At 56.3% G+C, this 15,229-nt stretch overlaps 6 protein-coding genes across 6 annotated transcripts; 3 read left to right on the top strand and 3 right to left on the bottom strand.

Annotated features, from left to right (window-relative positions):
- Positions 1–264: 264 nt before the first annotated feature.
- Positions 265–1,501, bottom strand: BBK36DRAFT_163586 (hypothetical protein; the record flags this gene model as incomplete). Its single annotated transcript, XM_024897745.1, has 1 exon — positions 265–1,501. One exon carries the CDS (start codon positions 1,499–1,501, stop codon positions 269–271), a length of 1,233 nt encoding a protein of 410 aa, XP_024748957.1. The 3' UTR covers positions 265–268.
- A 558-nt stretch (positions 1,502–2,059) lies between these two features.
- On the bottom strand, positions 2,060–3,595 carry BBK36DRAFT_1135515 (SET domain-containing protein). Its single transcript, XM_024892668.1, is given in 6 exon segments — positions 2,060–2,112; positions 2,127–2,162; positions 2,211–2,232; positions 2,283–2,747; positions 2,809–3,370; positions 3,446–3,595. The coding sequence occupies 3 exon segments, from the start codon at positions 3,488–3,490 to the stop codon at positions 2,284–2,286; spliced, it is 1,071 nt and encodes a 356-aa protein (XP_024748958.1). The 5' UTR covers positions 3,491–3,595; the 3' UTR covers positions 2,060–2,112; positions 2,127–2,162; positions 2,211–2,232; position 2,283.
- Positions 3,596–4,906: 1,311 nt separating this feature from the next.
- BBK36DRAFT_1202304 (hypothetical protein) lies at positions 4,907–6,211 on the top strand (the record flags this gene model as incomplete). Its single annotated transcript, XM_024897212.1, has 3 exons — positions 4,907–5,175; positions 5,256–6,026; positions 6,089–6,211. Exons 1-3 carry the CDS (start codon positions 5,173–5,175, stop codon positions 6,209–6,211), a joined length of 897 nt encoding a protein of 298 aa, XP_024748959.1. The 5' UTR covers positions 4,907–5,172.
- Positions 6,212–7,331: 1,120 nt separating this feature from the next.
- BBK36DRAFT_1135516 (coatamer complex, beta subunit) lies at positions 7,332–10,728 on the bottom strand. Its single transcript, XM_024892669.1, is given in 6 exon segments — positions 7,332–7,487; positions 7,547–9,545; positions 9,594–10,014; positions 10,097–10,419; positions 10,451–10,475; positions 10,487–10,728. The coding sequence occupies 4 exon segments, from the start codon at positions 10,399–10,401 to the stop codon at positions 7,339–7,341; spliced, it is 2,874 nt and encodes a 957-aa protein (XP_024748960.1). The 5' UTR covers positions 10,402–10,419; positions 10,451–10,475; positions 10,487–10,728; the 3' UTR covers positions 7,332–7,338.
- Positions 10,729–10,958: 230 nt separating this feature from the next.
- On the top strand, positions 10,959–12,088 carry BBK36DRAFT_1135517 (Mago nashi protein). The gene is given in 7 exon segments (XM_024892670.1): positions 10,959–11,012; positions 11,080–11,117; positions 11,200–11,295; positions 11,371–11,522; positions 11,586–11,804; positions 11,863–11,962; positions 11,977–12,088. 5 exon segments carry the CDS (start codon positions 10,975–10,977, stop codon positions 11,724–11,726), a joined length of 465 nt encoding a protein of 154 aa, XP_024748961.1. The 5' UTR covers positions 10,959–10,974; the 3' UTR covers positions 11,727–11,804; positions 11,863–11,962; positions 11,977–12,088.
- Positions 12,089–13,177: 1,089 nt separating this feature from the next.
- On the top strand, positions 13,178–14,925 carry BBK36DRAFT_1135518 (hypothetical protein). The gene is made up of 5 exons (XM_024892671.1): positions 13,178–13,413; positions 13,491–14,108; positions 14,183–14,333; positions 14,415–14,772; positions 14,850–14,925. The coding sequence occupies exons 2-5, from the start codon at positions 13,587–13,589 to the stop codon at positions 14,914–14,916; spliced, it is 1,098 nt and encodes a 365-aa protein (XP_024748962.1). The 5' UTR covers positions 13,178–13,413; positions 13,491–13,586; the 3' UTR covers positions 14,917–14,925.
- Positions 14,926–15,229: the final 304 nt, after the last annotated feature.

The following is a 15,229-nucleotide window of genomic DNA, read 5'->3' on the forward strand; positions in this document are numbered from 1 at the left end:
AGAACTGAGCTTTAATGTGTAGCAGGTGAAAGGTCTCGTCTCCCCTTTTTACTTTTTCGTTTCCTTTTTTTTTTTTTTTATCTTTGATTTTTCCTTTACAAAATCGTGGATAACGTGTAATTTCAAATCAAGGCCCGTCAATTGCCGACTCCCGAAGTTTACCGCATCCGGCGTCCCATCAAACTTCCTCATAGCCGAAAGAAACAACTTCGCTATTACAAACCCATTGCCAATCAGAAAGTATTCACGATTCATGGATCAAGCAGGTTCAATGCTGCGGCAGTCCCTCAACGCCATGCCTCTGCCGCCTCTCGATCCATAGCGGGCCCCTATGCGCCGTCCCAACGCCGCCCACGTATCCCACGTCCTTGTCCAGGTCCAGCCCCTTGATGAGCCCGAGCGGCTTGGGCACCAGCTCAGGGCTCTTGACTGCCTCATCCCGTTCTTCTTCTTCCTCCTCCTCTTCCCCCCCCTCATCATCATCATCATCATCATCGTCATCATCTCCCAGCAGCGGATACTTGTCCACCCAATCCTGCCAGACCTCATCGCACTGCTCCCCTCCCCGACACGACACCCTCTCGAAGCACCTCTCCCGGTCCATCAGCCAGTACTGCAGCAGCACCGCCGACAGCATCTCCGCCACTCTCCAGCGCTCCTCTCCCTCTCCCCACGCCGCCCACCCGCGCCGGCGCATGTGTCGCCCGTCGTGTCGCCGCCACAGCTCGGCCGTCAGCAGGAAGCGCATGATGCAGGCCTCGTGCGTCCACGCGACTGGCTTTCCCATGTCCCCTGGGTGCTGCTGCATCTGAGGGTCGTCGGGCCGCTGTTGTTGAGGAGGGAAGCAGCCTTGCAGCGTGCGGTGGACGAGCGGCTCAATGCGCGCCGCGTCGGACTTTTCTGCTGCTGCGTCCAGCGCAGCGAGGACGTCGCAAAAGGGAGCCATCGTAGCGGAGAGCACGTCCCGGAAGCGCGATTCCGCGGCGAAGCGCAGGTTGTTCTTCTCGCAGAGGCCCCTGAAGTCGAGATACGCCGCCCTGGCCGGCGGCGACGCGGCAAACGCCTCGATAGACTGCGCCCTGAGCAGCAGCGCCTTGCTCTGCTTCTGCTTCTGCTTCTTCTTCTTCTTCTCCTCCTCCTTTTCCAAAGAAGAGGAGTCGGAGGAGGGGGAGGAGGAGGAGCAGCAGGGGGAGGGCCACATGCGCGTGCTCGCCAGATACGCAAAGTCCGTGAGTATGTCTCTTACGGGAACGCCGTCCACGCTGCGCTCGTTGTCGCCCAGCAGAAACACGGGCAGGAAGCGCGGGCTCGCGGTGGCGAAGACGTTGCAGCAGCGCAGCAGACACTCGCCGTTGCCGCAGAGGGTGCGCGAGGGACGGGGCCGGCCCTGGGCGTAGTGCTCTGCCTGCCGGCGGCGCTCGTCCCGCTCGCGGCGGCGGAGGGTGAGGGCGACGGGGCTCGGGGGGGAGGAGGAGATGCGGTCGCCGTGATGCCTGTCCATTTGTGCCAGCGCCAGTGCCAGGGGGACTTGGAATGAAGGTAAGGTTACCTGTTCAACGACTGTAGGAGCGGTAAACGTAAAGTAATGTTTTCCATCTGTTTGGAAATTCTGGTGAGAGTCTTTCATTTCATCTAGCTCGCTTTATAACATCTGTGGAAAACCGCCACGTTTTGGGAGGCAACGGGGGGGGCGCGGGCGTGGACATGACGGGATCCGGATCCGGAGTGCTGGTGCGCTTTTTGGGCGTGTTCGGCGAACCTGTAAAAGCCTTGGAAAGCTTTCGGAACTGGAGGCCGCAAACAAAGAACTTTCTGTGGTGTAAACGAGATGGAAACGCTGCCCGCCTGTTGTAAATTCTGAAGCGAGGTGAATGAAACATCGGTAAGAAGAAGAGGCCGAGAGACAAAAAAGCGTGGGAGTTGTGGTGGTTACAAAAGGTGAGGCCGGATGGCGCAGACTAAGAGCCACCACAGTTCAAACTCCCGTCGAACCTTATCTCCACCGCAGTGTTCCAAGTCAAACGAGAGTTTTTCTGTAAGATGCCGAAATCCAGAACGCGGGATGAAGATTGGCGAGTGGCAGGCAGTTGGACGGATATGTTGCTCTTGGTCGGTTCGGATGAGGGAGCTTGACCATTGTTGATGAAATGCATTCACTGCCTGTCCGGATGCCCGCCACGGCGGGATTGAAAAGAACAAAAAGGGGATCGCATTGAACTATGCCATTAGCTATGCTATGCTCAAGTAGAAGAAAGATGAAATCCAAGACAAAAGAAGAGCATATCACCACAGATACCCCCTGCACTTGCGGCTCCCGCACAAGCACTTGGCCATCTCCCCATGCGCCTCCATCCCGCCCCCATCCCCCGTCACCCCGTCCACATAATCAAACGTCAGCTCCTCGCCACGGGGGATGTCCTTGATGGCGAAGAGCGCCAGGTCGTGGATGTGCTTGTCGGCGTGGTCGCCGACGCGTGCAAAGATGCGCAGGTTGGGCTCGCACGAGTGGTTGATGAAGCGCGTGGGGCCCGACAGGAACTCGCCGTCGACCTCGAGCGGCGGGCCCTTGAGGCGCGCGTCCAGCGAGTTCGGGTCGGTGAACTTGTCGAGGGCGAAGAGGTAGACGTCCTTGCGCTGGGAGACGGCGGAGGCGGCGCGGCGGCGGTCGGCCTCGGCCGAGGTGATGATTTCGCCGTAGTAGCGGTCGACGAACTGCCCCTTTTTGATGGCCGCCTGGGCGTGGACTCCTGGGGGAAAACGTTTTCAGTGTTCACGTCTTCAACTCGTATATATGATCTCAAGACTCACCCCATCCCCTATCGTGGGTGCGGAATATCTGCAGCGGAACGGTTCGCCCTCGCTCCACCACCCGGTTGGGACAGTCCATGGAGCACGAGCAGCCGGCGTGGCACTCGTACAGCGGCTCCTTGGAGTTGAGCATCTTGGACCGCAGCAGGCCGGCCTTGGCCCCGTGCGAGTGATATGCGTACGCCTTCCTCTTCTTCGTCCTGTCCTCGTCTTTCTTAAGCGACCCTCCATCGAGCGTGTCCCCATTGAGCTGGCTGGCGATGCGATAGCCGTCATCCCCCTCGTCGTCGTCGTCGCTGCCGCTGTCCTGGTCGTCCAGGTCGGCGAGGCACAGGCAGCCCATGTACTGGCACTCGGCGTCGGACTCGCAGGAGCAGCCGCTGCGGAAGCTATCCTCAGCGGGCTCGACGCCGGGGCGCAGGACCATGCGGTCGACGAAGCGGAAGTTGGGCGGGATGACGGCCTGGTCGACCTCGTTGACGATGGTGACGGGGATGGTCTTGTGGGTGGGAAAGGCGCGGAGCTGGCAGAAGTGGCAGGATTCCCTTTGTTCTGCGTATTCCTTTGCTTGCATCGTTAGCAATGTCCTTGTTTCCTGGAGTTTCTTCATTCGGTTACTACAATATCATTTTCTTACCGGCTGGTCGTGGAAGAAAAAGTGCTGTCTCGTGACGGCCTCCATGGCTTTGAGATGGCTCACTTGATGGATGCGCCTGTGATGTCGACTTTTTTTATGGAATGGAGCAACTGGTCATTAATCATGACCTCTTGATTTGCTGCAGGAGAACAGGAGTATTCGGCGGTCTGAGTTGTTCAAGTCAAAGTACGAGGCAGCGCGGTAGTCACAGCATTGAATGCGGATGCGTGCGTTATGAGAATGAAGCAGACAGGGATGAGATTGTCCACGGCGCAAATCCTGCCACATGGTGTAGTTAATTGGACGAGTCGTGGCAAGGACCTACCCTGGAGCTGCGGGTGAGCAACCCGTGGCAAGTTACCAGGGCTGAGTCTCTGCAGCTGAGGCACCGGTGAGGAGGCGAGATGTCTTGTGCAGTTTACTGGATATTGATCCAACTGATGATGCATGTCAGCTGCGCATGAACGCCTCTATCTGCTTTGAAATGGCATGAAGCCATCTGAGATGAGGTGAGGACGTGTAGGTACTATCCGTATCAAACGCAGCAACTTAGATCGCACTGTCCGTTGACATCCACGTATGAGATACAGCACGTAGAGGAGTCTCGGCACAAGCCAGGCCTTGGAATCGAATCTCCTGCACAGCCCGAACCTTGGGATTCCAAAAAGCAACAATCTTTAGCAGCTGCTCGTCTGCCGCCACTCCGGCTGGAAGCCATGGAAGCATCATCCATCCATCCATCCACGCTGTAGCGCAAACGCCATCTCCCCACCAGTCCCTGGAAGCTCCAGCGGCTCAGTGGACAGGACTCCCTCCAGCGGGCTTTTGCCTGCATCACCCCGCTGTAACTTCCGGCGGGGGGTTCTCACCTTAAGCTTTGCTCGGTTAAGTGAGCGTTGCTGCATCTGCGGGCCCTCATTTGTCGCCATTCACAGGCACGTGTAAATGGTTCGCAAATACGAGTAGCAACGCTCTTCCTTCTCTTGCATTGTGCATGATCTCCTCTTTCTTTTGCATTTAAGCTCATGGAGTTCTACAGCAGACAGTCTTCTTCTTTATAGCCATCTGCTGCGTTTGATTCCATCCCGCCCACTCAGCATCTGATACATACGCAGCCAACCGGACTTGGCCCTCCTCCTCAGTTCCCCCGAACCCCGGCCCTCTTCCTCGACACACCAGAACGCCTCGCAACACACTTCGGCTCGACATCCAAGCCAAAACCGCACCAAGATAAGCCTCGTTTTCTGTCCCTCCACAGCCACACACTGTTTGCGCTGGTGCGCGCCAGTCAGCGGCGCCGCTTCCCGACCAGCTTCCCGGCCAGCTTCCGGCCAGCCAGCGGCTCGACCTGCGAGACCACACAACACCCAACTTCTCGCCTTCGTCTTCATCCTCCTACGCAACCTTTGGACCCTGTCTCGAGGCAGATTGGAGAACAAAAGAAAGAAAGTCGAAAGATAACGGCGAGCTCGAGAGACTGCACGTGGTCCCTCGACGCCATCTTGGCCGTGACCTCACGCCCGGCTTCCCAATCTCTCCAGCGCAACGACTTCCCTGTGCCTTGTGTTCTGTCCTGGCCCTCGGTATCTGCAGCCAGACCTGGCATGGCGTTTGGTCGCCGTTTCGTTGCGAAGCGCCGCCGTTCTGCCCACCAGCTGAGACCCGATATCTGACATTGAAAGAACCGCACTCATTCATCGCATACCTTATATCAAGGCGGCGACATCATGGTGCGCGCTGCTCCCCCAGCTTTCCCTCAGTCCCTCAGCTCACCCGCCTCGAAATGTGCACATGCTGACGATGCGCTCAGGGCTGCTGCTTCTCTCGTTCCGCGGGTCCCAACTCGCCGTACCCCGGAGGCGTCTCCGATGCTTCCTCGCGCGCCATCAACCCGCCGCCCTTGAGCCTGCCCGAGGGCATCCTCTCCAGCGGCCCGCCAGCCTCGACCCTGGGTCATCGCCATCGCCGCCGGGACCCGCGCCCTCTGGACCAGCACATCAACAAGCCGTTGCGCCGCCACCAGTGGACGTCTGCGCAGACGTGGACCCGCCGCGACATCGACAAGGAGCGCGCCGAGTTCTTCGACACCAGGGTCGTCTGCCGACCCGAGATCTGGCAGACGCTGCACGCCGCGCTGCAGGTCCTGTGGGAGTCGAGCCCGGCCGAGGACGATGACGACGACGACGACGCCTTGGCCACGGCGCAGTCCATCCTCACGGCCGCCGAGATCTCGCTGCCGACCGGCGACCTTGCCCACGGTGCTTACGATGCCCTGGGCAACTTGTATGCGCTGCCCGAATGGGTCGTCTCCGACCCGGATAACCTGGCCGACGACGGCGACGACCAGGATCCGGATGCCAAGGGCGACACGACCGCCGGCGAGGAGACCGCTGGCGAGGACGAGGACGACGACGAAGACTCGGAGAGGAGGCGGGAGGAGAAGGGCAAGGGGGTGCTTGGCGAGGTGGAAATGGTTGCTCTTTGCGCGCGCCTGAGCGAGACGGGCGTGGACGTCAAAGTGTCCGTGGCCAAGAAGGACAATGTGCGGAGCGTGATTCGCAAGATTACGGAGTCGTCGTCGGTGAGTCCTCTTTGTCATTCGCTGCTCCTCGATACTGGTCAGCTAACACACTTTGCTCACAGCTTCCCGCGGACAAGAAGATCCGTCTGGCCTACATGGGCAAGATGCTCAAGGAGAGCCATTCCCTCGAAGCCCAAGGCTGGCACGCCGGGCACGTCATCAATGCTCTGGTATTCAACCGATGACACTCCTTCTACTTTCTTTTCACTCCTCACCTCTCCCATCTTTCAATCCTAATACCATGACACATTGTCTTCACTTCGTATACAGTTCCCTTTGTTCACGCCTCTGGATAATTACCCCCTCTTACCATTTCCTTTCCCCTTGTTCACGCCTTGAACAATACCCCCACTTATCATTTTTCTTCTCGCGTCCTATTTGACGCTCGAGAAGAATGGAGTTTTAACGGCGCAATTCTCTTGATTTTAAGGGGGGTATGTTTTGCCTTTCCCAACCATTTCACCCCCCTCTAGCCTTTCTAATGTCTTTTTTCTCCAATGCCCTTTTGCTTCTTTACTTCCGCAAGAGCGTTCATATATACCCCATATCACAATAAATTGCACATATTTCGCCTGTACACAGTATCGTATCACGGCGTGAACGAACGGGCAAGCTGAAAGTGGGGGAAACGGTGTCGAAGGTTGGCGGATGTCTTGGTCGAATTCAACAGATGAGGGCGACAAAGGGCGGATAAGATGGGATAAGGGCCCGGGGCTCATTTCCATTTGGAAGATGTGATCTGTGATGTTGGCAGACGGACGGTGATGCTCTGCTATTCGGCAATTGACGAGATATATTATTCTATAATGTATGCGGACTAGACTACCTACCCATCTATAGGCGGTCAAACAACTTTGACAAGGAACGAAATGGAAAAAAACGTAAGATCATGGTTTGATACTTGTAAAGAATTCTGGCTTTAATAAATGACACGACTGAAACAGCCCCTTGACCATCTCCCATCATGGGCGTCTACCTACTAATACCGTGGTAGCAGTAATTCCCCCCCTTTTTCATCAGATCAAAACCTGGCAAGACACGCTCGCCACCCATGGACTCTTTTTGTATATATCCCCCATTTGCCAGCTCCCCGCTTTCCCATCGCCAAAGCCTTTTGTCTCGTTGAACCACGTTGGAAATCTCTGCATCTTATGCCACCATCGTCTAGCCATGTCTACAAAACACTCCCTCAACAAACACGCGAAGAAAGAGAGACAAGATATATAGCAGAAAAAGGAATTCGTAAAATTATCTAGTGTTTTTTTTTTTAGTGCAATGCGCGCGCAACGTCTTTTGGCTTGCGTTCCGACATCTAAGCGGTCGAGCCAATCTTATTAAGGCCCTTTAGTGAGCCCAGACTCAGCGCCAGGCCTTGCGATCTACTCCTTATCCGCACGAAGCCTGTGATGGGGCCGTCCTCGCCCTCCTTTTCGATGCTCAGGTTGGCCAGCGCGTCCTCGCCTGCAGAAGAGAGTTAGTAACGGATCTTGGATCTCTCAAGACTTTGAGAAAGGACTCACCAAATACACTGCGAGCGTACAGGTTGGCGCTCAAGAACTGGCAGTCTCCCTTGAGACTGGCCTCGGGCGTCAGGCAGTTCATGTTCGTGCAGGCCATGAGCTGGTCCAGGAACTCGCGCAATGACTTGGCCTTGGAGTTGATGTTGACCTTGTTCTCCCACTCAAACTCGGTCCACATCGTTCGGAACTGCGTCTCGGTGCACGTGGCCGGCTGGATGTAGTCCATAATGTCCACGTGCAGGTCGTTGAGAATGACAACGTTGGTGTCGGTCGAGTGCGCGCCATCGTACACGACGTTGCCAAAGATGACACCCGTGTCTGTTGACGACACCTTGATGGTGCACTGCACGTTGTGGAAGTCGTGGGGCCCCAGGTTCTGTGTAGTCGGTCGCTCAACAACCTTGAGGTCACCAAGAGTGGCAAACTCAACCGACAGGTTCTGGAGCGTGTCGGTAGTCTGGTTGACCAGCAGCACATCCAGGATAATATCGAACTGGTGCACCTTGACGTACGCCTCAGCGTACACTGGGTCGGAGAAACCGGTCAACTGGACGACCCGGCTGAGCTTGGATGTGAGGTCCTCGGCGCCTCCCTCGCCACCAGTTGCCCTCTCCAAGTCCATCTCGATCTCGTCCAGGCCCTCGGTGGCGTTCTTCTTGGACAGCTGGCGAATGGGAATCACGTCGTCGACCTGGATGGCCGTCTTGGCCTTTTCGCGAGCCTCCTTGGCGGCGCGCTTGCTCTCCTCGGCCTGCACCATCGCACGGAATGCCTTGCGCGTATCGTCGAGCCAAACTTCCTCCAGCTCCTTTCGTTGGGTGAACTCTGCAAGTGAACGCACGCACGCCATGATTCGGTCGACGGAATCCTCGTCAATCGGTGCCTTGACAAACTGAGACTGGCCGACGCGGATGATGGAGATCATGATGAGCATGGCCTCGGCCTTGAGGGCGTTGGTTCGAGCGTGCTCGGCTGAGATTTCCGAGTGGCGCATAACCAGCTTCACCAGCGTTGAAGAGAGAACGGTTGACAGGTAGTAGTCGCCATCGAGGATGAGCTGTCTCAAGGGCGGCTTCTGGGCGGCCTTGACGGCCTCCAGCTTGGCGGCGGCGGAAGACTGGCTGGTCAGCGCAGTCTCGGTGGCATAAGTGCCGTCAGCGAGCACCTTGCGGGAGCCAGTGGGCGCTGAAGGCTTCGAGTGGCCGTTGAGCTGATCGTCCTTGCTGTCATCGCCGTCCTGCTCTTCCAACAGCCTCTGCTCCGACGCCACAATGGGAATTTCTCCCAAGCTGGCTCGGATGCCCTTCCAAGCATCCCGAATGTCCTTCTCTTCCACCGAATACTCTCCAATGATCCACAGGATACCGCGATAGACCTTTCCAGCCCGCACTTCGCTGAGGGTGGAGACGAGACGGTGGACAATCTTGGTTCGGAGCTCGGGGAACTTCTCGACAACCTCCTTGACGAAATTGATGACATCAACGGCAGCGGTGTTTGTGAAGTCGGCAATAAAGTCCATGAGAAGCTCCACCACGCTGGCAGCAACCTCGGAGAACTTGATGGCGCACTGGTGGATGGAGTGGATGAGGAGGGATCGGTACTCGGTGTTCTTCTCATACTCTTGGTCGACCGTCTTGGACAACTCCTTCTTCAGCAGCAGCACCACCTCTTCGACGTTCTTGCTGGAGACCATGGCCAGGGCCAGCTCGAGGGCCTTTTTGCGGACGTCAATGTCTGTGCTGCTGAGGACCCGGAGGATCTCCATGACCAGGTCGTCGAGGACGCCCTCGTTCTTCTGACGCAGCTGATCGACCCGGTCGAGGACAATGAGCTTGACGTTGTTGTCGGCCTCCTTGATGCTCAGCTCGATGAACTTTGACGCGGCAGCCTTGACGGCAACAGGGTTATTTGTCAGGGCCGTCAACGATGATGCCGCCTCGTAGACGACAGTGGATGCGCCGGCTTCCAGGAGGTCGAATATTAATCGCAGGTATCGAGCCTGTTCCCTTGTTAGCTACTGGCAAGGCTTGTCTAGCAAAAGTCATACCTTGTTCTGCGAGTTCTGAACAGCGTCTTTGCGGATAAACTCCAACTCAACCAACTGCAGCAGTTCCTCGGCATTGGGGATCCCATCAAAGACGGAGCTGAGATATAATAGAGCGGCATCGTGGTTGATGCTGGCGAGCGCTGCAAAGGCATTCCTCTTGCACGTGGCGTCCGTCTCGCTTTCGAGGAAAGTCGCAATCAGCTCCGCGGCATCGGGAATGAGAGATGGCGAGTGTGTGTAAATGGATGACACCGCAAAGACGGCATTTTTCCTGACGTAGGCGTGTCGGTGCTCAAGGCAGGATCGCGCTGAGGAAAGGAGAGGCTCAATAAGCTCGGCCTCCCTGAGCTTGCAGAGGAATCGCAGGGTGTTGCCTCGGATGTATTCGTTAGGGTGCTGCAAGTCGTTTCTGATGCCATTGCTGCGGGGTGGTCAGCCGGCCCTCGGTTGCATGAATTGGCTCATGACAGATGCCAATGGCAAAATGAACGACGGTGACTAACCAGACTAGAATCATCTCCTGCTTCAGCTTGCCAGCCGAGTCGAGCTTGGGGCATATCTCGTAGTAGAAGTAGAGGAGCTTCTTGAGCGGCTTGTACTTGGAAGGCATGACGAATCGGATAATGTGCATGAGCAGCGACGGCATCGGGTCTCCGTTGAGCATGATGGTCAGGATACGCTTCATGGTGTCGACCTTGCTCTCGTCGGTGCCCTTCTCCAGCTGCATGCGCAGATCGGAGAGCGAGGGCACGTCCGCGGCATTGTCCTGGTGCACCAGGCTGTACGCGTGCTCCAGGAACCCAGACATGGTGGCCGGCTGTGTGATTCGGGGGCGTTCGAGGGCGCAAAAGGGCTCGGAGGAGCTGCGAGAGATCTGGCTCGGCGGGAATGCGTCGAAGCCGCGGCGGTGGGGGGGTTTTTGGCGAGGAGGGATAAGGGGCCTCAAGAGAGCGCGGGAGGAGCGTCGAGTAGCGGAGAGCTCACCAGAGCCATGTGCCGGAGAGTCGCTACCGCACCAATTGCAGGGCTGGAGCAGCCAGAGTCGCCGGAGAGAGCGTCGAGAATGTTGAGAGAGGCGGGCGACTGGGGGGAGGTGATGCTGCTGTTGGGCTGCTTCAAGACAATCTGGCTCTTTACTAGCAACTGGCGATGGCTCGCTGGGCAAAGGTGGCACTAAGCAGCAGTTGGAGCGAGGCGTGGGGGCTCACGTGACGGAGCTGGTGCCTCAAAGTGCAGCAGTTAGAGCAGGGACTCGCTCACCGCCCGCTGCTTTCTGCCGCGCCCCACCATCCAGTGACGAAGCTGGCCTATGAATGATTTCGAACTTGCTCCAGCCTCGCGACAGATCTGGGCGCAACTCGACACGGCCTCAACAGCAGAGATGGCGGCACCAAACGACCAGTTCTACATCCGATACTAGTAAGAAAGACCCCTTTGGAAGTGACCTACAGCGATTGTTCAGTTCAGCTACTGATCATGTGTCCAGCTCGGGCCACATGGGCCGATTTGGCCACGAATTCTTGGGTACGACAACCACACCAACAGCCGCCCACCGAGGCTCAACCTCAATTCCGGTTGACAGCTCGAATACTTACGTGTGCGACAGAATTTGATTTCCGCGTCGTCGGAGATGGCCGCAGCGCGGTCGCCCGATATGCAAACAACTCCAACTACAGGAACGACAGCCTGATCCGGAAAGAGAGTAAGGAGACACTGCATCCGATATCAAAAGAGATTGCGCAGGGCGAGAATGGGAAACTGATTGCTGGGTCAATAGTGTGTGTCAGCTCCGCGGTTATCGACGAGATCAAGCGAATTGTCAAGCAGAGCGAAATCATCAAGGAAGACGACTCCAAGTGGCCGCAGAAGAACAAGGACGGTCGCCAAGAGTTGGAAATTCGGCTGGGAGGAGATCACATTTCTTTCGAGGTTTGCTCTCCCGAACAAAATGCAAGTGACATGCAAAGCATGCAAAGCTGACCCCTTCGATAGACGGCCAAGATTGGATCATTGGTCGATGTCACCGAATCCGCCGACCCCGAGGGCCTCCGGGTGTTCTACTACCTTGTGCAGGACCTGAAGGCGCTTGTGTTTAGTCTGATAGCGCTCCACTTCAAGATCAAGCCAATCTGAGTCGACATGGCAAGCTGAAGAGAGAGGCAGAGCACAGTTATGATACCCTTCGCCTTATCGAGGCATCTGCGATTCGCATGATGGTGGATAGACGGCAGCGTCGTGCGCAAGAGATTCTAAGTCTAGGGTGGCGCATGGGAAGATACAAAAGCAGTTCATTGATCCATCAGCAGCAGCTACATGCGGACAAGATGAGCGATTCCTGTGAATTAGCATTTCTGGAAAACAGTCAAAAGAGTATCTAGAATGACTTTCTCAAGGCGTTTTGACAAGGATAATCTTTGGCCCTGGAATTCTTTGCGTCGGATTCCGCGACTTGGCAAAGTAAGCGCTATCAGACGTGTAAGTTAGTGATATAGTAAGCTCCCGTGATCCGGACCGGAACATCAATACACTGGCAAACTGGCTACGTTACTCGCGAAGCAAACCACTGAGTGCGACAAAACCCCTTGCTTTGCCTCGCGGTAAGACACCGAACCGAACCTGGACCAAGCCATGGTTTGACAACAAGTCTTGGGCTGCATCTTCTTTTGTTGTTTGATCCACATCCAGGTGTGTGGCTGGCTTCAAGTTGTCGCCGCCAGTTAGTACATGTGCCGTGCCCCTGCGGTAGACGAGAGTCAACCCGGTTGCGACCCTGTGTCGGTTCAATCGTTCTACGACTATTTCCGGTGCCCGTCACCAACTCATTGTTTTCTACGTACGCTGATCGATGCCAAACTCTACTTTACAATCAATTCATCGTGTACCTATCACTGTGTGTCTTAGATCCAGGGTCTCGTCTTGGTGTACAATACGGGCATCGCACTGCAATTGACTGCTGCCCAACCTACAGCAAGTACCAGTACATCGTAGCATCTGCCGGCCGTCCAAGCTGCCACTAGCACCTCCGCAAACCTCAGCTCCATCCCGTCTCACCTTGCGTGCGCAAAGTACCTGGTACTCGCACGTGTTTGCCCCAGCTTCCCCAATCCAGCCTCGTCAGTGTCGACAGACAAGAGGTGAACTTTCGCTACTCTCACCAGCGTGGTATCTGTCCCATCAACCGCCTGCCTTGCACCAGTAGAACCCCTCGTCACCACGGCGTTATCCAAGGTCGACATTGAATGGATCAATGAATGGCAGCTCACCCAGTGGGTGCCCAGCAACTTGAAGCCAAAACCGCATCCAGAGGATAGAAGCAAGGTACTCCATACCTGCCGCCGCCCCTAGTGGACGCGGGCTGGCCGCTGTATCGGGTACGCCGCCTCTGGCTCCCGTCTTCAGCGAGCCTGCACCTCTAAACCCTCCACACTGCAGCGCCCAACGTCCAGTTTTCGCCTCCCGAAGAAAAGCCATCCATCCCATCCTCATCCTGTGCAGTGGCTGTTGCGCTCCCAATCTCTCGTCTCCATCGCTCCGCTGGCCCGCCTCTTGTCGCCATCGCCTGTGTCTCCCGTCTCTGTGGCTTGCCTGCGAGATGCACGCTGCGTGCCATCCCTGAAGACCCTCGTCCCGGCCTCGTGGGTCGTCCTGCTCCTTGCTTGTCCTTGCTTGTCCTTGTACTTGTACGTGTGCTGTGCTGCTTCGGGCACTTAATCACCGCCATCCTCCCGCTCGAATCGCAACTCGATCCGCTCTCGGACTGAAACGGCACTCCTCACGTCGACACGGGCTGGAGCATCATCATCGTCTTTGATTAGCGATTCGTGGTCGAAAGCCAATCACGACATTGGCACAAGATTATTTCTTCTTGTCTTCGTTTTCCCTCTTCTGCTGCTGCGCATTTCCTGCTCTTTCCTCTCGGCTTCCTGCGCCAGCCTTGCCTGCCACGAACCGAGCCGGCGCCTCTTGTCTTGATCTTCGTCCACAGCTGCGACAATGCCAACTCCCTCCTCCAACCCGCCTCCCGACCAATCCTCTCCGCCTCCCTACAGTTTCTCGTCATGTCCTGAGGATCAGCCGCACTTGTCTCGATCCTCCCGGCCGGCTCAAGACACCACGCGACCGACGTCAGACATGGAGACCGGCCAGAGCCCATCCACAAGCATTGCCTCTACAGCCTTTTCATCCGAAGCAGCTCGCGACGGCCCTGCAGCGGAAGAAACAGTATTCATAGATGGCCGGGCGTCTGCGGGCGGCTCGCCCATGGATACCACGTCTCCCCGACCGCCGTCCAGCGGGACGACTGCCACATCTCCCACCCTGAGTGGGCGAGACGATACCCTCAAGCACCAGGGAACCGACACGGCTGATCGCCTGAGTCGGGAGTCGTCCACCTTGTCTGGGCATTCACAGGTCGAGAATCCGATCCCCGTCCGACGTGAGCCCGACGCATTGGAGTGGTATGAAGAAGATGCATATGGCTCGCCCGCCATGCCATCTGACTGCACAAATCTACGAGTAAGGATTCCACTGCTGGGATGCTGTGTTGCTGTTTGATAGGGCATCCTTGGCATTGCTAACGCTGGATACAGAAAATCCCCATCTCACCGTCATCATTCCTCCGCCCCGGCAGCAGGTTCCGCGGCACACAGCAATCTGAGAGACAAGTCTACGAAGTCCAGGTCGAGATCAAGCACGTCGACCTGCGCGAGTCTTTTCTCTGTGGCTATTTGCGTATCCAAGGTTTGTCGCCCTGGGCTCTGCATAGTCCCTCCATTGCGTCATAAGCGGTACCTGGCTAATAAGCTTGACCCCCGCCGATAGGATTGACCGAGGACCACCCAACCCTCACCACTTACTTTGAGGGAGAAATCATTGGCACCAAGTACAACTTCTTCACCAAGCACGATGACTGGGGGGCCAACTCCAAGGTCGACCTGAGCCACTGGTCCAAGTTCAGCGCCTTCCGGCCCTACCAGAAGATGGCTCGCAAGGGGCCCGTTACCATCACTGACCTCGCGCAACGAGACCACATCTTTATGCGCTGGAAAGAGCATTTCTTGGTCCCCGACCACCGGGTTCGAACCATCACCGGGGCCTCTTTTGAGGGCTTTTACTACATCTGCTTCAATCAGGTCAAAGGAGAGATAAGCGGCATCTATTTCCACTCCAAGAGCGAAAAGTAAGCCTTGCCCCTATCTCTTACGCCTCCCCTTCGACCCTACTTGGAAACAACGGGACTAACTTCTCCGCGCACAGATTTCAACAGCTGGAATTGAAGCATGTTCCTGATCGGGGATGCTTCAGTGCCATGGAGTTCCGGTGATGATGTCAAGTGTTTTTTCCTTTCGCATGATGGTGGACTTAATTGGGAGCGGATGTCGTTTTGGAACGCTAGTGTCCGCTCGGAATGTCTTTCTTTTCCTCTTTTTCCCGTCTCTTTTTTCCTTTTCCATCTTCGCTTTCTACTCTTTGACATATTTCCTGAGCTTTGTTCTGTCTTTCGGGTGGATTGATTCGGGAAGTGGTGTTTTACGGGATACATAGCATGCGTGCAAGGAGCTCGGCTTTTTGAGTATAGGTACGTCGGGATGGCACTGCACAGGTCTTTTTTTGGAACCGAGAATCTTTGAAAGCTG

Source organism: Trichoderma citrinoviride (assembly GCF_003025115.1).
Source record: "Trichoderma citrinoviride strain TUCIM 6016 unplaced genomic scaffold BBK36scaffold_8, whole genome shotgun sequence".
NCBI lineage: Eukaryota > Fungi > Ascomycota > Sordariomycetes > Hypocreales > Hypocreaceae > Trichoderma > Trichoderma citrinoviride.